This window comes from Rhinatrema bivittatum, chromosome 8 (genome assembly GCF_901001135.1).
Source record: "Rhinatrema bivittatum chromosome 8, aRhiBiv1.1, whole genome shotgun sequence".
NCBI lineage: Eukaryota > Metazoa > Chordata > Amphibia > Gymnophiona > Rhinatrematidae > Rhinatrema > Rhinatrema bivittatum.
In genome coordinates, this window is record NC_042622.1 from 42,662,209 (window position 1) to 42,688,393 (window position 26,185).

The 26,185-nt window shown below is 42.2% G+C and overlaps 1 protein-coding gene across 6 annotated transcripts in view; it reads right to left on the minus strand.

Moving 5' to 3' along the window:
- The window catches only part of LOC115098236 (erythrocyte membrane protein band 4.2-like), a 32,274-nt gene extending 6,931 nt beyond the window's left edge, over positions 1-25,343 (minus strand). For 2 of the 6 annotated variants that reach the window (XM_029614708.1, XM_029614706.1), the window contains exons 1-8: positions 25,106-25,342; positions 11,697-11,882; positions 10,914-11,156; positions 10,002-10,120; positions 9,294-9,422; positions 8,726-8,903; positions 7,342-7,480; positions 6,156-6,259 (exon numbers count right to left, since the gene is read on the minus strand). In XM_029614708.1, the coding sequence (XP_029470568.1) occupies positions 6,156-6,259; positions 7,342-7,480; positions 8,726-8,903; positions 9,294-9,422; positions 10,002-10,120; positions 10,914-11,156; positions 11,697-11,882; positions 25,106-25,115 (1,108 nt within the window). In that variant the 5' untranslated portion in view covers positions 25,116-25,342. Of the gene's footprint in view, positions 1-6,155; positions 6,260-7,341; positions 7,481-8,725; positions 8,904-9,293; positions 9,423-10,001; positions 10,121-10,913; positions 11,157-11,696; positions 11,883-24,973 lie in introns of all 6 variants that reach the window. The other 4 variants (XM_029614703.1, XM_029614702.1, XM_029614704.1 and 1 more) reach the window with 4 other exon arrangements.
- Between the last annotated feature and the right edge of the window lie 842 nt (positions 25,344-26,185).

Genomic DNA, 26,185 nt, shown 5'->3' on the forward strand with positions numbered 1-26,185 from the left:
TGGGGCTAGGGACATACCTACAGTACCTGAATATAATCTACTTTGAATTGCCTGAATAGTCATGAAAAAAGTGGCCTATAAATTAGAGATATAAAAAGAGCAAGCTCATTAGACTATGATGTAAAACTGCACAAAAAAGTTTCACCTTGCCAGTGAGGCTTGAAATTACGCCGTGCACACTGCATTATTCTGCATGGAAAATCATATCTTATGCTTTTCTGCAAAAAAAAATAGACTCTTGAGTAGTTGTCCCTACAAAATCATATTTTGTTTGTAATATATAAAACTGCACTGCCAAACCCAAGTCCCCTTCCTCCCAAACTGGAAGAACCTGATGACTTTAAGCCAAATTTTAAAAGCCCTGCGCACACCAAAACCGGGAGATAGGTGTACAAATTGGGTTGGTACGGGCCGGGTGGATATTATAAGCTGCCCATAGACGCTCGTATCACCCGATGCGTGCACAAGTGAAACGATTTTTAAAATGCATGGAGTGTGATCTGGGTGGGATGTGGGCCTGGCCAAGAAATGTGTGTGTAAATAATACATTCTTGCGTGCACCAGGGTCCCCTGCCATGTAAATTTACTTCTGCTATGGAAGGTGTGTGGCTAGTCAGCAGGGGTTTTAAGAGTTAATGGGGGAAGGGTGGCTATTAAATTAGAGGGTTTGGAAGTCCTATCCTTAAACTGAGTGAACTAGGAACAAACTCGGAAAATGGCAAATAGCATCAGCACACATCCCTTATAAAATTCTTCCAGTTGTGTGGTAGAAGCAGCAGTTGTGTGTACATATGTGCATCCATTTACAATTGTGTGTATGTGTGTCCAGGCTATTTTATAACACATATACACACGTATGTTATAAAATGGACGCGCATCTGAAACCGAGCCAGCAAAATGCACGCACATGTGCACCCGCACACCTGTTTAAACATCACTGGCCCAGTGTTTTAATACGTGACACCAATGAAAGGCAAACTTTGAAGGTATCTGTTTCAATTCCTTCTGATATGATGGTCTGATTCTTTATCTGGAAAGTGGCTCTAAACTACCAGGTTGAGGGTTTTTTTTTTAAATTTTTATAAAGTGTTTCCCTTTTGAGTGACTTTATCAGTCTTTGGTAGTAGGGTATATCCTACTTTAGAATTTGAGTTAGCATCATCAGTAAACCTTCTAACTTAAGCCCCATTTAAGTACTGCTTACCTATGCCCTTTTAATTTATTGGCTTGGAAAAGTGGATTAAGGTCAACACCTTGTTTTGAGCAAAGGGAGATTAAGGGACTTGGCAAAGGCGAGTTTTGACCTTATGTCCTAGGTCTTCTGAATTAAGTTGAATGCTCTTTCCGCTAGACCAGCTCTCATTGGCAGAGATACAGAGACTTATGTGCCCATCAACATCTTAATGCCAACCAGGTATCTCTGATAATCATTCTAACAAGGGATTCAAATTTGTGGACCAGTTTCACCTTTCAGAATGACAAACAAAGGGCCTAGATTAATCATTTTGCTATAAATGTTGCAAGAATAGCACCCAAGATAGAAAAAGGGGTGTGGTTAACTACTGTAAACCGATTTGATATGCTTGCATGAAAAGTCGGTATATAAAAATTATTAAATAAAAAATAAAATTTTCCAAATACCGCATGCGGGAGAGAGAGCACCTCTATAGAGGCTCACAAAAAAGTTAACTATACCACTGTAAGAGGGGACACTAGTAACTCGGGGTGAGTTTGGTTTTAAGGGGCAGTATAACATGCACAGTCATACGTACGACCAGCACAGTTAACTTCAGTGAAGATTTAATGTGATTTGGAGGGATGGAAGGTGAAAGAAGAGTAGATTTGTATCATGTTCTCTCTACCTAGCTTGATGCAATATAGGAAAATTGGTCCTTCCTGCTAATTTTTGCTCCTGTAATATCACAGATTAGTCCAGACTCCTGGATTTTGCCTTCCTGCCAGCAGATGGAGACAGAGAAAGGTCAAATGAAGCTGCCACAAAAGCCTGTGTGCCACCTGCAGTTCCTCAGTATTTATCTGTATAAAAGCTGAAGTAAACCAATAAAACCAGACAGCTGAGAAACTCTCTACAAAAATTTAACTTCTGTATTATTATTATTTTTTTTTTACTTTGCAAACAAGAACTAGCAGAAGAAAGACAGAACGAGTGGACAACTCTTCCCCCTCCCTAGATCGGGTGGGTTCTGGACTGATCTGTGATACTATAGGAGCGAAAATTAGCAGGTAAGGACCAATTTTCCTTTCCCTGTATATACCCAGATCAGTCCAGACTCCTGGGATGTACCAAAGTTCCCTAGACTGGGTGGGACCTGGAGCGTCCCATTCGCAACACACACTTGCCAAAGGATTGGTACCCTGCATCTCCCACATCCAGACGATAATGTCTTGCACGTCTCTGCTCTACATATCTCCTTTGGAGAAACTAGCTGAGTCTCCACCCAAGAGGCTGCCTGAGAACCTGCAAATAATTCCATACCCTGGGAATCAGCAACCCCAATAAGCGCCACACTAGTCGCTGCAGCTTCTGGATGCGGTCCAAGAGAAAGACATTGCCTTCCTGCTTGTCAAACCGAGCTCTTAGATACTCCAGGGACTGCGAAGGATCTAAGTGACTCTTTGCCAGGTTCACTACCCAGCCGAGAGACTTGAGCAAACTGACCACTTTCCAAACCAACCACCGACAAAGATCTGCAAACTTTGCCCTGATGAGCCAGTTGTCCAGATATGGATGTACCAGAACCCCTTCCCTCTGCAACGTGGCCGCCACCACCACCATGATCTTGATGAAAGTATGTGGAGTGTGGCCAACTAAAAGGGAAGGGCCTGGAACTGAAAGTGCTGTCCAAGAACCATGAAATGCAGAAACTGCTGATTGTCTTTTCGAATGGGAATATGTAGATACACCTCCATCAGATCTAGGGAAGCCAAAATCTCTCCTGTGTGAACCGTGGCAATAACTGACCTCGGGGTCTCCATTCTGAATCTCAGAACTTTGAATGCTGAATTTACCTTTTTCAAGTCCAAGACTGGATGAAAGATGCTTTCCTGTTTAGGACGACAAAGTAAATTGAATACCTTACTATCCCCTGCTCTGCTCGCAGGACGGGGTTTACCACCCCCAGTTACAGCAACCGGTTCAGCATTTCCCGCACCACGAGCTGCTTGGCTAATGATCCAACGGGAAACCAGGAATAAATCTTGGATGGGCCTTGCAGATTCTAACACGTAACCGTCTCTTATAACAGCGAGGACCCACTGATCCCTGTGTAATTTTGGCCCACTCCCTGTAAAAACGTGCTAGGTATCCCCCTACAAAAGGAACAACAGAGTGGACCAACCTCGCCTCATTGGGAGGACTTGGTTCCCGCAGTGCCACTACCTACAGTGTCACGGAAGGGCTTTCGGCCCCCATGAAAGGACTGATCCCAGGATTATCGCTGACTGGAGAACTGCTTCTGTGGACCAGAAACTCCCCTCATCGGAAGGATCTCCTTCCATCATGAAAATGAGAGCGAACCTGAAAAAAACACCTCCTACCCTTATGTTTAGCCTCAGGCAACCTTTGGACTTTCTCCTCTCCCAGGGTCTTGATCAACTTCTCCAAGTCCTTACCAACCAAAAGCTTACCTTTTAAAAGGTAAGGCCCCTAACTGAGTCATAGAGGAGACATCTACGACCCAGTTATGTAATCACAACAACCTCCTGGTGGATACAGCAGACACCATAATATTGGTGTCTGCACCAAATCATATAAGGCATCCACCCCATAAGCCACTGCCACCTCTGTACACTCTGCATTCGTCGTCACCCGAGGCTGATTGATTATCCAGCAGCTTAGGAACCCAGCTTAAACAAGCTCTCTGCATGAAACTAATACAAATGGCAGCCCTTAGGCTCAGAGCAGACACCTCAAAAATTCTCTTAAGGAAGATCTCCAGTTTTTGATCCTGCATATCCTTCAACACTGTGGACCCCGCAACAGAAATAGTAGTCTTCTTCGTCACAGCGGAGACCACCGCATCTACCTTGGGGGAAAGCGAAGAGCTCTGTCTACTTGGGCAAGGGGTAAAGTTTTGCCATAGCCTTTCCCATCTTCAAGCCCGACTTGGGAGAGTCCCACTCTCTTTCAACTAGCTTTTTCACAATCTTATGGTAGGGAAAGGCTCAAGCCAGACCCCGCAGACCATCCAGAACTGGATCAGCTCCCTACAGATCTGAATCCTCCTGAGGCACTTTAAGCCCCAGCTCCTATTGAACCTGAGGGATTAAGGGTCCTAGCTCTTCCCGCCAGAAGAGACGGACCACCTTCAGGTCATCACCCTTGGAAATCGGCACCTGATCTGAATCCGTACCTTGATCTGTGCTCCCAGGCTGAAGGTCCACCTGCACCGCGAGGCACCCCTGTCCCCACCAGGGGAAGTCCTTGGAATCCTCTGACATCTCCCCCACCGGGGCTGTGGAAACACGACTGGCTACCAGCCGTGCCGCCTCTGGCCCTTGTACACTTTCCTCAGAATGTTGGCCGTGCCCTCTAGCAGGCAAAACCCCTTGCTGCCTGGCAAAATAAATTTTGTGTAAAAGCAGAACAAAATCTGCTGAGAAGGGGTGCGAGGGCTCAGGCATAGGTAAATCTACATTCTCTTCTGAGCCTTCCTGGTCTGCCACCGAACCACAGTGTACTGGGGAAAGATGTGGGGAGCCCTCCCCCCTGATGGTGTGGGAACGGCCGAAAAAGAACTTAAAATAGCTGCCATTCCCGCAATGAGCTGGAAGGAATCCTGACCCTGCCACACTGGTCAGTCTGCCCGTGAAAGCAAAGGGGAAGACAAATGCTGACATTTTGCGGCATCATGGCTGGCAGAAGGCCCCTCCTCGGCTGCAGCAGAAGCCGAACATAGCCCCTTTCTATTGAGGCAGGAGCGCATGGAGCTGCACGTGCGGCAGATCAGTCCTCGGCCCATCACAAACAGCGGCTTACCTTAGAGCAGAAAACCCTTATGATAGGAGCCCAAATTAAGGAGGAGGAGGAAGGTGGGCAAAGTACTGTACACTGCTTTTACTGCTTTTTTTTTTTTAGAAAGCTTTATTAAGTCTGTAGCCCAGAAAAAAAGGTGAGAACTTCACGGCTTCAAAAGGGAATCACTCCCAGAGCCTGCAGCCGCCTCAGCAGCCTCGAAGAAGGGAGGGATCTGGACCACCAGATTTACACCCCATGGGCGCACAGACTGAGCTTACTCAGTCTGTGCACCCATGGGTTTTGAAAACAAAACCCAAAAAACCCCTGGGAAGAAGGCTTAAAATTAAAAAATTCTAACTACAGCCCAAAACTGCAGGTTTGCACTGTCTGCCATCTGCTGTCATCAGAGAAATACTGAGGAACTGCAGGTGCCACACGGGCTTATGTGGCATCTGCTGGCAGGAAGGCAAAACTCAGGAGTCTGGACTGATCTGGGTATGTACAGGGACCTACCTAGGTGCAATCAGTGGGCCATCATGGAGGCGCTCTCTCTCTTCTCCCTGCCCGAAACAGATTTGTGATTTTTATCACAAATCCCAGTTCGGGCATAACGCCAGAAAAAAAGGTGTAGTTATTTATAGTGTTAAAACATGTGATAGGGTGTGTTACGCTATCGCACGCAATGTTAAACACCCCTCATTTTCATAAACTCTGCCCAAACTCCGTGCTTTTGACTAAATTTAAAAAAATTGCATACACATCTCGCAATGCATTATTTATCACATGCATTATGGCATTATCACAGGCATTTGGGCCCTAACGCATTTTGATGAATGACCCTGAAAGTTAGGTAACTGGAAAATTTGAGGTTTGATAACCATTTAAGAATTTCATTCTCAGTTTACCAAAAAATATATTTTTTTTCATTGGCTGTCATGAAAACATAATTTCCAGCAGACGGGGGTGCCTGTAATCCTGGGTAAATGATGGCGACTTTGGTTCCATTACTCAACTTTTTCACGATTGGCATCCATGCCAGAAAATACTACATAATGAAAAAAGTCACAAACAGAATGATTCATAAAAATGAATGTTCTGGAGCTCAGGCCAAATCTAGAAGTATTTTTCTATTTTCAATTTGATTTGCACCTCTCCTTGCCTGTCTCCGTAGTATTACCTTCACTCTTCTCCTGCGGTGTTGCATCTAACGCTTGCCACCCATCGTATCCTGGTGGGAGATCCTCCCGAGCCATCCAACACTCATTCCAGACATGGAAATTCCTGTAGAAATTGATAGCAGATTTCCAACTATAACTTTGTAGTTTGCCTTTCATTTTTACTTAGATCTCTGAGTCGAGCACCAAAGAAGAGAAAACCAAAGGAATGGAAAAAGAAAAGGAATGGACAATAGAAGGAAAAGACGCTGTCAGTAACTATTTTGGGCTTGTACAGTGCATGAAGTTTCTCTAAATGCATGTTGAAGCTCTAGATTCCAAGGTATTAGTAAAGAACGTAAGACGTGCCATGCTGGGCCAGACCAAAGGTCCATCAAACTTAGCATCCTATTTCTGGCAGTGGCCAATCCAGGTCACAAGTGCCCAGCAAATCCTAAAGTGTAGGTCCATTCCTTGTTGCTTCGCTCTCAGGGATGATTGGTGGCTTTCCCAAGTTTACCTGGCTAATAATTATAAAAAAAAATTGATTCTTACCTGCTAATTTTCATTCCTGTAGTACTACAGGGAAGGACCCACTAGGACCCAAAAACCCTATAAATCCAAAACAGTTTCCTGCTTCCAGAACTGCAGGTTTTGCACCATCTACCATCTGCTGGAGACAGAAAAATTGAGGGACTGCAAGTGGCACACTGGGTTATGTACAATGTCAGTGAAACTTTCTCTGTCTCCATCTGCTGGCAAGGAGGCAAAACCCAGGAGTCTGGACTGATCTGGGTACATACAGGGAATTATGAACTTTTCTTGTAGGAACTTGTCCAAATCCCTTTTAAGCCCTATTACACCAGATGCCTTGAGCACATCCTTAGCAGTTAGCATTGGGCCCTCATATAAAGAGAGATAGAAGACACCAGGAAAATGGAAATGGATGCATTTATCACTCTGCTCCTTCTGGTGAGAGGGCGGAATATTTCTTTTTTTCAAATGTCATCACTTCTAGTGACTGCAGTAAGTTTGAGATACCAGAGGAAGTGGATTAGGAGCAACAAGGCCATGAATAACAGAAATCGATAGTTCTGTTTGAGAACACCGACTACAGTTTTCCTGCAGGACTGTGTGTTTCCCTGTTGATAGTCTCTTGAGATTTACCAGATCTTTCAACATTCATTCTTTTTCAATCAGTAGTCTCACCAGATACTGCCATTCTTGTTCCTTTTGATCTTAATCCCGTTTTCATTGTAGTATTCGTCAACAGTCAGTTTTCGGCCCGTGTCATGTGCTGAGGTAAAGTTTGTGACGACTCTCGTGGGAATGCCCAGACACCTCAGCACTGCCCGATAAAACAAAGAAGATTGGGGTAACATCTCTGAAATTCTGCCACTGATATAAACCCACATTGTGCACAGCAATTCTCACATCAGAATGCTATTTTTAATACACCCTTGCAATTGTCCCAACACCCGTGAAAGCAGTGATGAAGATCAAAAATGGTTTCATACACAACGGTGTGAACGATGCAGTAGGAATATGCTTTCGCTTTGAAACAGCATGAAAATTTCAAACAAACTTGCAGCATGTGCTAAAATAGAAAATGAAAAAAAAAATCCTCTCAAAAAAAAAAAACACCACATGAAATAAAAGATTTTCCCTTGCACACCCTAGGGTGCCATTGTGAGATCAAAACAAGCAAAAGATTTTCTGTACTAGCAGACTACCTTATCACGTAAACCTGAAGTCCGATATAGCACCCTTAAATCTAGCCGGCAAAGTTTACGCCTATCTTAAGCCACAAGCTAGCCAGCTAGGTTGCTGCTGCAATGGGGCCGATACAATATCATGTGCGCAAAAAATGTGCCCAAGGTGGACCCACGTTTTTTGAAGGCTCGCACATCCCTCTTGAGCGCTTGATGTAATACTCAAATGAGCTGGCGCGCTAAAAGGGAAAAGTGGCTATGCGCAAGTAAGTGAAATGGACACTCGATTTCCCCAGCATCCATTTTCCTAACCTGTGCACAGCCCCCAGTTAGGAAAACGGATGCTCCTAAATTGAGCTTCCTTTTTTTCCTAACCTGACCGCTGTCAAGATTTTTTTTTTTCATATTGCAGCTTTCTCTGGTTCCTCCTGCTTAGTATCACAGCAATATTAACTAGGAGGAACCACAGAAAAGCTGTATTTATTGCTTTTCTGTGCATGGCTTGGGGTGCCTGAATACTTAACACCAGCTCTAGGCTGGCATTAATTTTTGATGGTATTAGCTTTAGCTAATAGCCTTATGAACATGGCATTTGCATGTGATGAGCACTATTAGCCATGGGCCAGTATAGATGTGCTTTTTGGATGTGCTAAACCCAATATTGCAATGGGGGTATGCCTAGCGTGTCCAAAACTCATGTCTGTGCGGTTAGCGCTGCGCTGAGATCAGCGCCTGATATTGCATCGGCCCCAATGAGCTTAACTTAGGTGACAAAAATGTCCCTGGTTAAGTTGGACACTCAGCTGAGGGCTGAATGCTGGGCCCAAGAATTCCTGGGAGTGCTCTATGTTTGTTTTACCATAGTAAGGGCCAGACTCTACCTGTGCACATGACAGCCGCAAACACCCAGCACTGCCCATAGCGAACAGGCTGGCAGTTGGTGCTGAGCCATTGGTGCAGGATGGGCGCACTCCCCTTCCATTTGCCTGGAGGTGTCCCGCCGCTGTATTCGCCATTCCAGCTTCCATACAGGATACCCTTCTCATCATTACAGTTCAGCTGAGGTAAAGAAGACATGACAATAAAGACAATCCCTGGAGTACCTTTAATGGCATCCTCAACATACCTTTGGCAAGTTTCCTTTTTTAAAGCAAAGGCTGAGGCAAAGGAGCCTTTTTCTAAGGCTCATCGTTGCTCTTCTGGTTCCACGTCCCCCCAGACAATTCTGTCAGCTCCTCAAACCCCAACCTAAAACAGGCCTTTTAAAGATCGTTCTACGCATTACAATTGTGCTACAAGTAAGCCAAGAGCTGAACCCATTTCTTTAGAGTACAAAAGCTATTAACTCATTTTCCATGGAGATCCTCTTGTACCTTAAAAGCTGCCAGTGTGCACCAGAGGGAGACTACAGTGCAGCTTGCAGTTTTATTCCTCTAAGCATGTCCATACCATGGCACTGACCATGCGGCAGAGATGTACTGGGTCATTCCATGCTGCACGCCCCTTGTTGGTCTCCTTCAGGCCCTGTGAGTTCACATCCAGCAACTGGAGACAGATGTCAATGATGGCCTTATCCCCCTACGACAAATCGAAATCTGAGTGACAAATCTGGTGCAACCGTGGGAAGATATTCACTGAATTGCTCTCATGTGTGCAGTAGTGACTCCCTTTCTTTCCACTCCTTTGTGTTGCCATTTCCAGTATCTTCACTAGATTGTCTCTTTCCTCAATCGTTTAGTTATTACGATTTGCTCCAATTATTATGCTGTGGCTTGCATTTTCTCAACCATTAAGCCTCATCTATGGCACTTCAGAGTCTGAATTCGAAGAAAGTATACTTCATAATAATCACCTGATCGGAAGCTGCACAGCAGGAAGAGGAGACTGAGACCCCCTGATTTTTCCTCTGGCCATAAATAAATTAAGGGTATTTTTTTTAAAGCATGAATGTCCAGATATAAAATGGCTCTGTCTGTCCATCCTTTTTTTCAATTTCAGTTTAACTTTCACTTATGCAAAGAAGTGCTTTTCAGTTTTAATTCTGCTGTAAGCAGGGGACACTGCAGCATACGAGAGCTTGGTGCCACCATACAGGGCTCTCTCTTCCCTTTCCCTGCTATGCAGCAGGGGGGGGGGGGTGTCATTTTTTTGGTTTACCTGACCGAAGTTCCAAGGATAACATTCGATGCTGCTCTCGGTGCCCCAGTAAATGATGCCATCTTCGCTGAGGACGTACTCCTGTCGCTGCGCCTCGTTCGGCAGGAACACTCTGTCTTCTGTCAGGGAGAAACACCACAGTTCATGTTTTGTTGTGTGCAGTGGAGAGGAAGTTGCCCCTCTCTCTCTCTCGCTCTACTTTGCTTCTGTCCCAGGCATGCTACATGGGCCAAGAGTCAAGGCCGTGGGAGAGCTGCCTTTTCTCAGGCACTGTTTGGAATAGTGTAAGGACCTAAGGTCTAAGGAAGTTCATCGTTTCCCCTACAAGGAATGGTGTGTAACAGATATCCCAAACCTTCCATTTAGGATCCACTTTTGAAGTTTAACACAGTCATAGGATCCACTAGAAAATAAAAAAAATTCCACTTTTAAATAGTGTAACATGCTGCCCTGGTAGCCATGTTGGTCCCTGAAGTCTTTGTGTGTCATGGCACTGTTTAAAGGAGCAGAAAAAGTGCTGTTGTGCTACACAAGCTTTGGAGGGTTCACAGGCCTTTCTTCAGGTCTCAAAACTTCATGGGCCTCAAATCTGTTGATCTTTTATAAGGTATCACACCACTTTCACCTGAAAAGATGGTGCTTAGTTTATATGGCTGTCCATTTAAAGTGATGCTGTCTGTTTGAGGTAATTTATGAATTGCTGGATTCACAACCATCCTGGCCAATTAATGACAAATTTGATAACAGGACTTTCTCCTGTCACCCATCTATAAGTAGTCTGTAATTCAGTGGAGGCTGTGAGGATGAAGACTGAATACTCAGTTTCTCTAGTTCTTGATGGGGTTATGATTTTAATAGCATATTTTGAGGTGATTTGGACCAGGATATTTTAGTATTAAGGTGATAATTTACCTGGACACCAGGGATTGAAAAGCAGGATGAAGTCTCCCAGTTTGTGGACTGAGTGCTGAAATTTCGTGTGCAGCCTCAGCAGAAAGGTATAACGTCCAATGACAGCACTGGCTGGAGTGGTGACTGAGATAGTCCAAGAGTATAAATCCCTCTCTCTGACAGCTGCACTCCAGGATTTCTTGTTTCCAAGGTTTGAAATTATGAACTCATTTTTTGTCCCATTTAATTTAGATGGCGTGGGGCCTGCAATCAGAAAAAAAAAAAAAACCTCAGCAATGTAAATGAGTAATATTAACTGACTGTAAAGTGAATGTGTTAGAAATTACCAATCTGTGAGAACAGTAGAATGAAGAGGTGAGTGTGATGGAGATTACCTGTCTATGAGGTGCATATGATGGAGATTACCTGTCTGTAAAGTGAGCATGATAGAGATTACCTGCCTATGAGGTGTGTATGATGCAGATTACCTCTCCTTGAGGTGTGAGTGCAATAGAGATTACCTCTCTGAGGTGGGAGTGTGTGATGGAGATTACCCGTCTGTAAAGTGAGCATGATAGAGATTACCTGTCTATGAGGGTGTGTGTGTGTGTTATGGAGTTTGTCTGTGAGGTGATTGAGAGTGAGATTACCTGCCTATGAGGTGTGTATGATGCAGATTACCTTTCCTTGAGGTGTGAGTGTGTGATGGAGATTACCTGTCTGCGAGATATCCCAAACCTGTCTGTGAGAAGTATAATGGATGTTACCTCTCTGTGAGGTGCATATGATGGAAATGCACATTACCTGTCTGTGCAATAAGGAAGAACTTTCTGAGGTTCTTCAGGTACTGCTTAACTTCACTTTTGAAGTGCAAAATTATTGTGAAGTCCTGTCCCCTCCTCACAATGAGCTCTCGTGTACTCATCTCATCAGTGTGGTGAGCCTTGTTGTTCTTTGCTGCATTCAATTCACATTTTGGAATCTGCAGGGCTGTAACGGGGAAGAAAAAACATTTTGACATTCTGTCATGTTCCTGAAAATGTTCATATTAATGTCATCGGAAAAGAAATGCAATAGAGCAGTAACTGTAAGGTGGATGATTGAACTACATGCATAACCTAGAGAGAGCTAAAAATGCACGGAAAAAAATATTTTCAGTTTGCTAAATGAGTAATGTGGTTACTGCATTAGTCTGCAAATGAGCAGGAATAAACCATCAAAGCTTTACACCATTTTGTGCCATTTACCATGTGAAATGATCCCCAAAATTTAATGAAATATCACTTGTGGCATTAATTTAATTTTATGTAATAAATTTCACTCATGTAGATAACACCATACATGTTCATGAAGTGAATGATATTTCTGCATAACGGTCTCTAAAAAAGAGAATTTTGAACAACAGCAACTAGAATAGGACTGAAAAATTAAATTAAGGGTTAGGTGAAAAGACCATTGAATAATGCCTGTGCTTAATATTGCAATGTCAGAGAGGAGCACCCAGGAGGCGGTGTGGCGCTTTATGTCCGGGATGACATAGAGTCCAACAGGATAAAGATCCTGCATGAGACTAAATGCACAATCAAATCTTTATGGGTAGAAATCCCTTGTGTGTTGGGGAAGAGTATAGTGATGGGAGTATACTACCATCCACCTGGTCAAGATGGTGAGATGGATAATGAAATGCTAAGAGAAATTAGGGAAGCAAACCAAAGTGGTGGTGCAGTAATAATGGGAGATTTTAATTACCAGCAAAACACAATGAGCAATTACTGCACCTAATGCAATATCGTAGAATAATGATGGTGCAGATGAATATACAGTCCTGACAAAGCACCTTGACAAACATATAAAATGTGAAAGTGTTTTATTTCTTCAATCTGGCAACTCCACAAAATTATGCAAGCAGCAGTTTAATGGCGTCCCCCGACACGGACCCGTGTTTCGCCGTGGGCTGCATCGGGGGGGATCACCACTTCAGGCATTCAAACTAAGAGCTGTAACATGAAAATAAACAAATGTCAGGAAATAGAGGGACTTACAACCGACCATAATTAGTTAAACAGAGATTAACATACCTGTATGCAGCGTATAAAGATAACCGGGAGCGCAATGCCCTTACAAAGTGCCAGGTATTTAAAGATCGCAATTGGCGCCAAAACAGCAGGAGAGGTAGCCACGTGAGTCAGGAGACTCCACTCATTGGCTACCGTTCCTGCGAGGCACCCAAACAGCACCAAGACCAACCAATCCTGCTAGACAGTGTTCTTCAAGTAAATAAAAACCATTCAATCTCGCGGTTTAAACCTTTCGGAGATACTGTATCTAGGGTAAAAATCCAGCGTTGTTCAATCCTACCAAGTATCTCAGAATAATTACCTCCCCGAGGAGGGCGTGGAACAACTTCGATGACACAGAAAGAGAGATCTGAAAGTGAGTGTGATTTTGTAAGCCAATGATCAACTAGGGGTTCTTTTACGCGTTGCAAACGGATATTAGAGCAATGCTCTATAATCCGGGTTTTAACCATCCGTGCAGTCTTGCCAACATACACTAAGGGGCAAGGGCAGGTAAGCATGTAAACAACCCCAGATGTAGTGCAGTCAGAGTGGAAACGGAACTGGAACTGTTTGCCTGTAGTCGGATGCCTCACACTGGTAGTAATACTGGTATACATACACACAGTACAATATTACCCCAATATTGACTGGGTAAATGTATCATCGGGACATGCTAGAGAAATAAAGTTCCTGGATGAATAAAAGACAGTTTTATGGAGCAATTAGTTCTGGAACCGACGAGAGAAGGAGCAATTTTAGATCTAATTCTTAGTGGAGCACAGGATTTGGTGAGAGAGGTAACAGTGGAGTGGCTTGGCAATAGTGATCACAATATGATCAAATTTGAATTAATGACAGGAAGGGGAACAGTAAGTAAATCTACGGCTCTAGCACTAAACTTTCAATAGGGAAACTTTGATAAAATGAGAAAAATAGAAAAAAACTGAAAGGAGCAGCTACAAAGGCAAAAAGTGTGCAAGAGGTGTGAACATTGTTAAAAAATACCATCCTAGAAGCATAGTCCAGAGATATTCCACACATTAAGAAAGGTGGAAGGAAGGCAAAACAGTTACCGGCATGGTTAAAAGGTGAGGTGAAAGAGGCTATTTTAACCAAAAGATCTTCATTCAAAAATTGGAAGAAGGATCCAACAGAAGAAAATAGGATAAAGCATAAACATTGGCAAGTTAAATGTAAGACATTGATAAGACAGGCTAAGAGAGAATTTGAAAAGAAGTTGGCCGTAGAGGCAAAAACTCACAATATAAACTTTTAAAAATGTATCCAAAGCAGAAAGCCTGCGAGGGAGTCAGTTGGACCGTTAGCTGATCGAGGGGTTAAAGTGCCACTTAGAGAAGATAAGGCCATCACGGAAAGACAATGTGCAACTGACTTCACACCATATATATAACAACCTCTTAAGTATACCTTGAACCTTTAAATCCCTTTTGTTACTGACCTAACTGTATAACTCATCCAACCTATATATCTTCCTTTTTACCTCACTTATAACCCCATTCTATGCCTTAGTAGAACATCTTGTATTTAATAACTAACATACAAATCCCGAAACTATAATCCGACTTCAAGACAATCTGCTGTGATGATGTTTATCTAACCTTTTTCATGATTACTGTAAACCGTTCTGATGGTGAAACCGAACGACGATATACAAAACACGTTAAATAAATAAATAAATAAATAAATAAATAAAATTAAATGATTTCTTTGCTTCGGTGTTTACTGAAGAGGATGTTGGGGAGGTACCCGATCCGGCAAAGGTTTTCATGTGTAATGATTCAGATGAACTGAACCAAATCACGGTGAACCTGGAAGATGTGGTAGGCCTGATTGACAAACTGAAGAGTAGTAAATCATCTGGACCAGATAGTATACACCCCAGGGTTCTGAAGGAACTCAAAAATTAAATCTCAGATCTATTAGTTAAAATTTGTAACCTATCAATAAAATCATCCATTGCACCTGAAGACTGGACGGAGGCTAATGTAACCCCAATATTTAAAAGGGCTCCAGGGCGATCCAGGAAACTACAGATCAGCTAACCTGACTTCAGTGCCAGGAAAAATAGTAGAAAGTGTTATAAAGATCAAAATCACAGAACATATAGAAAGACATGGTTTAATGGAACAAAGTCAGCATGGCTTTACCCAAGGCAAGTTTTTCCTCACAAATCTGCTCCACTTTTTTGAAAGGGTTAATAAACATGTAGAGATAGGTGAACCAGTGGATGTAGTGTATTTGGATTTTCAGAAGGCATTTAACAAAGTTCCTCATGAGAGGCTTCTAAAAAAAAAGTAAAATGTCATGGGATAGGTGGCGATGTCCTTCCATGGATTACAAACTGGCTAAAAGACAGGAAACAGAGAGTAGGCCTAAATGGACAATTTTCTCAGTGGAGTAGCTCAAGGATCTGTACTGGGACCCGTGCTTTTCAATATATTTATAAATGATCTGGAAAGAAATACGAGTGAGATAATCAAATTTGCAGATGACACAAAATTGTTCAGAGTAGTTAAATCACATGCAGATTGTGATAAATTGCAGGAGGACCTTGTGAGACTGGAAAATTGGGCATCCAAATGGCAGATGAAATTTAATGTGGATAAGTGCAAGGTGATGCATATAGGGAAAAATAACCTATTCTATAATTACACAATGTTGGGTTCCATATTAGGTGCTACAGCCCAGGAAAGAGATCTGGGCATCATAATGGATAATATTTTGAAATCGACGGCTCAGTGTGCTGCGGCAGTCAAAAAAGCAAACAGAATGTTAGGAATTATTAGGAAGGGAATGGTGAATAAAACAGAGAATGTCATAATGCCTGTTCTGATTTGGAAGGTGGACCCCTGTTCCGAGGTAGAGTTAGCGCTACCCCAAAAGGGGTTCGACCCTTTTAGGTCTCTACCGTCGGAGGGCAAGGCCTGAAGATGCAGATGTTGAAATGAAGACTTCACCCTGGAAGCTCGTGATCCCCCCAGGAGGAGCCCGTAGGAACCCGGCCGCTGGGACTTAGGAGACTCACCGAAGACTGAATGTAGGCTGGATGCAGGTGCCTCCTCAAGGTCGTGGATTCCAGATGGCTGGCGCCTCCAGCAGGTCATAGACCATCCCGGAGTGGGAGTCGAAGAATAGTCAAGAATCGGTCCAAGGGTCGAAGTCCAAAGAAGGGTTGTAAACCGGTCCAGAAGCAAGTCAGGAGAGTGGTCCGAAGCCAGTCCAGGAGCGAATCAGGAGAAAGGTCCGAAGCCAGTCAGGGTCAAGCCAAGGAATCACCACAGCCGGTCCGAAGGTCAAAGGCCAAGGAATCAGTCCATCAGGAAGCAGGATGTGGAATGGAACCAGGAACACAGAGCACAGGTAAACTCCCTCAAGAGCCTCAATACCAAGGCAAGGTCTGAGGAGTAGACCTTGCCTTAAATACCTAAAGTGAGGGAGGAGTCCCAGGAAGGAGCCACGACAACTTCCTGTCATGGCCCCTTGAAATCTTATCTTCAGCTGCGCGCACGGCTCTAAGACAGTCAGGAGGGGGGGAAGTCATCCCGGCCGTGCAGGGCCCTGCAGCCGGCCTAGCAGCGGCCATGGTCGTGAGGAGAGCACCGGATGAGACTACCTGCTCCAGCAGGAGCCTCGGAGCAAGCCCGACGCTGTGGGTGAGTGCTTGGTCCCGGCTGTGGACTGCCGCGGTCGGTGGCCATGACAGATGGCCCCGGTTGTGGCCCGCCGCAGCCAATGGCCATAACAATGCCTCTGTATCGCTCCATGGTGAGACCACACCTTGAATACTGTGTACAATTCTGGTCACTGCATCTCAAGAAAGATATAGTTGCGATGGAGAAGGTACAGAGAAGGGTGACCAAAATGATAAAGGGGGATGGAACTGCTCCCCTATGAAGAAAGACTAAAGAGGATAGGGCTGTTCAGTCTGGAGAAGAGACGGCTGGGGGGGGGGGGGGGGGGGGGGGAATATGATAGAGGTGTTTAAAATCATGAAATCATGAGAGGTCTAGAATGGGTAAGGTTACTTACTCTTTTGGTTAATAGAAGGACTGGGGGGCACTCTATGAAGTTAGCATGTAACACATTTAAAACTAATCAGAGAAAATTCTTTTACACTCAACGCACAATTAAACTCTGGAATTTGTTGCCAGGGGATATGGTTAGTGCAGTTAGTGTAGCTGGGTTTAAAAAAGGTTTGGACAAGTTCTTGGAGGAGAAGTCCATTACCTGCTATTAAGTTGACTTAGAAAATAGCCACTGCTATTACTAGCATCAGTGGCATGGGATATACTTAGTTTTTGGGTACTTGCCAGGGACTTGTATCCTGGATTGGCCACTGTTGGAAATAGGATGCTGGGCTTGATGGACCCTTGGTCTGACCCAGTATGGCAATTTCTTATGTTATATGTTCTTATATGCCTTGGGTTCTTTATAAATTCAACAGTCTTATATTCACATTGGGTTCTTTATAATCATAATGGTCATGTCCACACCAACCACCTTCTTATTTTTATTTTTTTTAAATATATACAAACAAAACGAAGACAAAAAAGTACTCCTCTTGTTTTTTAAAAGCCTTTATCCATGTGAGAATCACAATATCCTTGCATTATTCAAAAAAAGCCAGCCCGACAGAAAGGTAATTGGAATGTGTTTAAATAAATCATCCCTTCATTAATTCATCATAGACACCTGTACATATACTTTTAAGGTAATGCTCCTATGTCATATGTCTTAATTTAAAACATAAATCCAATATCCCCCAACCATCATATATAAATAAAGAGGAAGGTGGAGTTTTCATATATCAACTCAAGCATGCCCCAACGGACTCGATAGCTTATTATTTTACAAATGTATAATCATTAACACACCACCTATCCACCCTTTATTTTTTGGGTTTTTTTTTTATTTACTTGGCCATATTTTATGTGCTCATTCATTTGAACGGAATTTTTTTCTTATTTATAAATTCTTTTAAAATCTTCAAACAAACGCCATTAATGCTAACTCCATCCTTAAATCTTTAAACACAAAATCCCTTTCTTGGTAAATCTCTTCATCTGCTCAAGCTGTATCTGGCTCCGGACGTGGTCATGTTTCCAAAGGTCCTTCCTTCATCAGGGGAGCTACAACTTTCTTCCAGCACTAAACATGCTAATCCTCATTGGTATTCCCAAATGTTGTTAAGTGGCGTTGTCACAACAATTGTGAAGAAGTTTAACCTTACCAATAGTGGCGATTGATTAGCTTTAATTTAAAACATGACAGGTTATCTAAAAAAAAAATAAAGTTACCATCTTCACTAAAGGAACAAACCAGTGAGGCGGTTCAGATGTAAGAGCGTCTGAATTGTTGCAAAACAGACATCAATATGGACGTAATATATTATTGTTCTCTCCTACCTCTATGTTTTAATTTAATATGTTGCAGTTAACGGTGCATAAAGGTGAAAAAACAGTGGCTGGACACCCCTGAAGCAGCGGCAAGCGAAACATGGTGCTATGTCGGGCTGGCTTTTTTTGAGGAATGCGAGGATACTGCAGTTCTCCCATAAATAAAGACTTTAAAATACAAGGGGAGTCATTTTTTGGCTTAATTTTGTTAGCAAATATTAAAAAAAAATAAAAACAATAGGAAGGTGGTTGATGTGGACATGATCATTATGATTATAAAGAACCCGAGGCATATAAATTTATATTATGCACAGGCATTATGAATGGTCTTTTCACCTAAACCTTACTTTAATTTTTCAGTACTGTTCTAGTTGCTGTTGTTCGAAATTCTCTTTTTAGAGATCCATTTTGAATTAGTGTGTGCTATTATTTTGTTGCATTTGCTGCAGCACTTCTTTTGACTCAGTGCTAGTGATTAATCTTTCGATTTAATTAGAGAGTCATGTCGATTACTCAGTGGGAGAACACTTTTAACTACTCAGCTGATCATTTGGCGGAAGTCTTAAGAACTTCATCTTTGTTTGGAGATAATTCAGATTCTAATGACCCTGTGGCACGGTCTAATTTGCATTCTTTACAAAATCGTCTTGTATGTATGGAGCTTCACATTGAAATTTTAGTTGAGTATCTTAAACATCAACGTATTCCTAGAGGTTTGAGAATCAATAAAGAAGCCAAGGTATAGGTGGAACAGAGTTTTTAGAGAAATGGGTGGCCATTCTTAATAAGTGTTCCATGGATCTTATGTTCTTAATAGTGGAACAGGATCCCAAATCCCATGATGGTCTCCGAGAACAGGTAGAATCAATGACACAATCTCTTAAGATCGAAACAGCTGTTTATATCTGTGATTTACAAAGAAACATGGACACATTTAAATTAGAATTAAAGACATTCAAGATCGGCAAATTTCGCCGAGATGAAATGGATTATAAAAAAGGTCCACATGGTTGGATAAACTTACCAACACTAAGCATGCTTCTTTGGATGTTGGTTCCAATAGCTCCTCAGGAAGTGATGAGGAGCCTGCACCCAGTCATTTTTAGAACAATATCCACGCCGCAATTGAGCAGGATCAGGACGCCGCTGCAATCCCCGCAATTGCAATGCAGGGTGGAAAAGACCGTGCCCGAGATCACAACATCAACCACGTGAATTCATGAGGTGAGTGTTGATTTCACTGACATTTCACACATCAACAACATGCAACCTATTAAACCTGTTGCAACTGATACATATAGTATGCTTGAAGGTATAACCTGATGAATATGCTGGTGCTTCATTTCAGCAATTTTCTGTTTTCAATATATCAGGTAGATTTTGTCTCAAGCGGAAGAGTCGGTGTTGTGGATTTTTTTGATTTATCCCTAAATTACAATGTAAAGTTTCTTTCAACACTCCAGTGCTATCAGTGATGTTTTTTTAGTTAAGAATCTATTATGTTGGGGTCCGCCTATACCTTTCAACAAATAGACATCAAAGATATAGAACATCTGGAACGTGCTCCAAGAAGATTATATTTCAATACTACCAAAGAAGAAATGTGTGCAATTAAAAGTTTATCTACTCGTGAAGATATTATCAAACCAGCCGATGAAAGCAGAGGGGTATGGAGCTTACTGGCAAGTACACAATTCAGCAGCGTACGTGCCACTGCAACATGATCCCATAGTGGAGATACAGTATTTAGTAAAACAAGTGGTGATTGTAGGTCATGAAAGAGGATTTTGACAGACAAATAGAAACTATTTTGATACATGATCACCCTAAAATATCTATTTTGTATCTGTTACAAAAGATACATAAGTCTTTAACTTCTCCACCCGATCGACTGATTGTGGCAGTGAAGGAATCGGTGCTTGAACCAGTTGCTATTTTTTTGGACCGAATTTTGAAACCATATGTGTCTACCGCACATTCACATGTTAAAGACAGAGCTCAATTGTTGCATTTTTTGAGGCAGTTGCAATTTACCAAAGAGGATATTTTGGTGACAATGGATATTGAGTTACTGTATACTGTAATTCCTCAGAAAGAAGCATTGGCAACCATACAAGATGCCCTGTGGACCTACTTCCTCGGTATACAACTATAATAATTTATTTTGGATTTGGCCAGGCCAGTATTGAATAAAAATTATTTTATATTCTTGGATGAATATCTTTTACAGGGCACTACCAGGGGTGTGGGCCGCCATGGCACCGAATGTTGCCAGTCTTTGTGTCTGCCTTTGAGGAGAAGTACATTTGTCCAGAAAAATGGTGGACCCATATTGGATGTTGGACGCTGTACATTGACGATATTTTTTTTAATTTGAAAGGGTTCTATATTATCTTTGGAGGATTTTCATCAATGAATAAATCATCTTGATTCACCATTATAGTTTACATTGACATACAATTATGATTCCATCGCTTTTCTAGATCATCAACTTCTACATACTTCTCTCTATAGAAAACCTAACGAGAGAAATATTGCTCCATATTCTGTCCCGTTTAACTGTGCCCAGCAGTTACTAATCACAGCTCTTAGTAGGCTGGGAGCCCCAATGTGGTTTTCTACATTTTTTTAAAGGTTTTCTTATGCAAATAAACTACCCCTGAAGAAGAAAGATTCTTTCCAAGTGCTACAGTGGCGGGTGGTCTTATAAGAAGAGCCTACAAGTTGCTTCATCACCGAGGAATGAATGTTTTCTAAGCCTGTCATGGTAAGTTCTATATTTCTTGGACCCAAGATAAGTACTTTGGGTCCAAGAAATCCTTGGGTCCAAATCCTGCCCTTCAGCTTTTTTGGTTAATTGCAAAATGGAAGAGAAAAAAAAAATTCTAATACTAAATATGTAAAAACTTCAAATTCTGAAAAAACGGAAACCTTTACTGCACACCCCCCACCCCCGGCCTTTAGAACAGTTTTACAATCTTTAATTTTTGCAAAATTAGACTATTGCAACTCCATCTTAATAGGTTTACCGGCTTCCACAATTAAACCTCTTCAACTGCTACAAAAGGCTGCCGCTAGATCCTTAACAAATTGTAGAAAATTTGAACATATTACTCCAATCCTGAACCAATTACATTGGCTACCCATTACTTTTAGGTCACAGTACAAGATCTTTATGCTTATTCATAAAGCTTTATACAATGATTATTCCTCTTGGTTACAAAAACCCCTACATCAATGTATTTCCACTAGAAATCTACGCTCAACAGACACAGGGTTTCTCGCTATTCCCCCCAGGAAAAAAATTCTCAAAACAGCTACTATGAACCGGGCTGCTTCTATAATTGGTCCAACAATATGGAACTCCCTACCGTCACTGCTAAGAACCGACCCTTCAACACCTTCCTTTAGGAAAAACCTTAAAACATGGCTTTTTATCAAAGCTTTCCCCTAACAAATTTAATAGATTACATCCCTTTTCTATGGTTTTTCCTTTTTCTTTGTGTGATACTTAAATCACACGTTTTAGAACAATAGGTTATTTGTTTTATATAGATCTACTTTTAATTTATGTTGTTTTTTAATTTGATGTTTTTTAGTTTCATACTTAATGTTTTTTGGACTGTTTTACTTTATTCTGTCCTCAACAGTATTTGATGACAATTTTCTTCAATGTATACCGATGTGATATTTTGAATTGAATGTCGGTATAAAAAAGCAAATAAATAAATAAATAAACTTGAGTTAGATACCAGCCTGGTGTTTTTGTCCATTTTCTTCAAATTATATTTGATTTATGTATTTGTGTTTATTTTGGCTTCCAATGCTATTTCTGTAATAAAAAATAATATAAAAACAATGTTTTCAAAATATAGAAAGAAGGGTCAACAAATGAGTTATTGGACTCCCTCAATGCATCAATAGATGTTGGTTGCCATTAGTGTTCTGTTAATAGGATTTTTTTTTTTTTTTTTTACAAACCACAGCTCAAACTTTATTAACTCTTGATCAGGGCTTTCCAAACCCTGTCCTGGTGATCTAGATCCAGCCAGGTTTTCATGGTGTCCACCATGAATGTGCATGAGATTAATTTATATAAGATAGAGGATTCCATGGAGGTAAGTTTCAAAAGGATTTATGCGCATAAAACTGGGTTTTATGTGAGTTAGAAACTGGCTGAGTGGGAGGCGACAAAGGGTAGTGGTAAATGGAGTTTTCTCTGAGGTGGGGGTTGTTACTAGCAGTGTCCCTTAGGGATCAATCCTTGGACCCGTTCTTTTCAACATTTTTGTGAGCGACATAATGGAAAGGTTTGTCAGGAAAAGTTTGTCTTTTTGGAATGATATTAAAATCTGTAAGAGTGTGAACAGGAAGCAGCGGTAAACATGAAAAGGGATCTAGTGAAGCTCCAGGAATGGTCTAAAGTCTGGTAGCTAAGATTTAATGCTACAAAATGCAGAGTAATGCATTTAGGATGCAAAATCCCAAGGGAAAGGTACAGTGTTTGGAGGTGAAATTCTTCTAAACACAAAGGAAGAGTGGGATCTGGGGCCACCTCGAGATCTAATGATCTCGAGGTGGCCAAACAGGTGGATAAAATGATGGTAAAAGCCAGAAAGATGCTTGGCTGCATAGGAAGAGGAATTGTCAGCAGAAAAAGGGAGGTGATATTGCCCTGTACAGGTCCCTGGTGAGTCCTAACTTGGAATAATGTGTACAGTTCTAGAGACCGCACCTTCAAAAGGATATAAACGGGATGGAATCGGTCCAGAGGGTGGCTACTAAAATGGTCAGTGGTCTATGTTCTAAAGCATATGGGGATAGTCTTAAAGATCTAAACATGTATACCCTAGAGAAAAGTTGAGATGGAGATATGATAAAGACAATCAAATATCTCAAAGGTTTCCATGCACAAGAGGTGAGCCCTTTTCAATAGAAAGGAGGCTCTAGAACAAGGGTCATGAGATGAGGGTGAAAAGGGGTAGATTCAAGAGTAATCTTAGAAAATATTTCTTTACAGAGAGGGTGGTGGATGCATGGAACGGCCTCCCAGTGGAGGTGGTAGAGACAAAGACAGTATCTGAATTCAAGAAAGCATGGGATAAATACAGGGAATCTCTAAGGAAGTGATAAGAATTATAATGCTAAATTAATTGGATGGATGGGCAGACTGGATGGGGCCATATGGTCTTTTTCTGCCATCATGTTTGTATGTTCCTATAAGTGGGCTTTTGAAAATTGCTATGATATATGCTACTTTCAATGCGTAGCTCCTTGGAAAATTACCTCCAATATATGCAAATTTATCTCATACATATACTTGACTAACTCTGTGGTCATGGGACAGATTTGGGAAGTTCTGCTCCAAATAGTTTTGAAATACATGTTCACACTCTGTGATCCTCTTTATATCAGATCTTGAAGATGAGGTCTTGTTTCCTGATCTAACTTTACATAGCATTTGTCACAGCAATCCCCTTCTGCTAGGAAAAACAACTGCTCTTGCAATGAGCTAATCCATCCATTTCCACAGTTTCTCATTGCCAAGGCATTCAGTATCTGGTACTTCACTGATGTGCCGCAGAGGCTCCTGACGGCCCCCTTAGAAAATTATTTTATGAAAAAAAAAAGGGCGTCACCAAAGACAGCAAAGCTGGTGACAGTTTCTTTGATAAGAAATTTGCACACCACTTCCATGTAAGCAAGCATTTAGCAGAACTAGAACGAGTACAGAGAAGAGCAAGAAAGATGATTAAGGGGATGGAGCGACTCCCTAATGAAGGAAGGCTGAACAGCTTGAAGAAGAGACATCTGAAAGGGGAGCTGATAGAGGTTTATAGAATCAGGAGTGGGGAGGGAACGATTGTTTATCAAATAATACGAGGTCTATATAGGACACATCATGAAAATAACTGGGAGCAGATTAAAAACATATTTAATAAAGTTTGTTTTGTTTTTTAGTCAATGGGCAATTAAGCTGTGGTCAAGGCTAGAAGTACAGCTGAGTTTTAAAACAAATGTTGGTTAGATTTCTGGAGGACAGGTCCATAAATTATTAGTCAAATGGACTAGGGTGGCTCCATCACTTATTTCTAGGCGGGAGCAAAATGGAAGGGACTTTCCTATTCTGCAAGAGCCCGGGATTGGTCACTGTTGGAGACAGGATGCTGGGCTCCATGGATCCGGCAGGGCACTTACATTTAATGTGAACATCTTAGGGTCATTTCCAGATACTGCAGTGGTAGACGGTGGGATATTACTGAAGGGCAGTGTCAGACTGTTCAGTCCTATAACCATATACTGTATAGATGGAACGTATATAAAAAGATGTATAGTGTCTTACCAGACCTGCCTAGATGCACACTAGACTGGTTCACTTTATCAGAGTTTAGTTCAGGTCATTGTCATCACACCTGTAACTTACTGTGATATATACATCTGTAGTAATTACAGTCCGGTAGCAACAATACATTAACCTATGGCTGCTCCAGAGGTATTTTTGTAGCTTTCGCTGTAGGGTAGATTGGTTTCTCATGCTCCCAGCACTATTTAACATTGGCATGTTCCCATCAGCTAGGGTTTTTTTTTCATGTATCTTTCTTACCTGATAGTTTCAAACTACAGCCTGGGACATTCTTCCGACAGGGTGAAAATCATTCAAATTGCAAACAAGGGCTGGGCTGCCGCTTCCTGTCTTATTTCTTTAGCTGGCTTCTTTTTTTTTTGCATTGCTCACCTTGCCCCATCGTCGGCTTCTGCTCCTTTCCGTCCTCAGTCAGCTCTGGCGTGAAAAGGTCTTCTCTGAAAGGGTTCCTGAGCCTGGGGAGCTGGAAGGGTTCGCGTTCCCATCCGCTCCACGGATTCCTTGCCAAGGAGTGGGAGACTCGCGCTCTCTCCCCCCTTGCTTCTTTCCTCAGCTGGTTTTCGGGTTTCCCCAGACTTTATCTCCTCGGCCAGATGTTCAGGCTGCGCCTGCGATCTGCTAACTGCAGGCAGCCTCCCGGGCGGCAGTGGGTTGGGAGCCAGCTTTGGCTTGTATCCCACTGCCTGTCTGCTCCCCTCCCTGTCCGGCCCTCCGTCTCCCCCCTGCAGCCATGTGGTCACCCCCGCTGGGGGCTGGGGGGCAGGCTTGAGATCTTCGTAGCCTGCAGGGGGAGAGCATAGGCGAGATGCACGAGCATCTGAGGCAGGGGCTGGCAACGCAGGCAAAACGCGCGGGCAGATTCCTCGGTCGGCTTGCCTAACCTTTTTTAGGGGCACACATTTTGCGCCCCTTGCTGTCATTTTCATTCTTGAAATTTGATCGCACACGTTCCAGTACAGTCCACGGTGGCTTAAGAACATAAGAACATAAGAACACGCCATACTGGGTCAGACCAAGGGTCCATCAAGCCCAGCATCCTGTTTCCAACAGAGGCCAAAACCAGGCCACAAGAACCTGGCAAGTACCCAAAAATACGAACAAAAATACAATAATAACAGCAAGAAAAGTGAAAGAATGTAAAAAGGAACAGGGGCTCATAATGAGTAACTGTTCATATGCTAAGGTGAAGAGGTGGGTTTGTAATGCTTTCTTAAAATACTGTGGGAGGTACTATGCTGAGTTTATGACCCCAACTCTCCGGAACTTCAGCCTCTCAGATTCTGAGCCCATGACACGGAAGTCAGAGGCCTCCACCTGTTTGACCAGAAATTATTTTTACAGTCATGTCTCTTTTTTTTTTTTTTTTTTTTTAACTGCCAAATACATTTATGAACTGGCAACCCTAACTGTAACATTTTTAAAATTCATAATGGTCTTTCCAGATCATGTAAT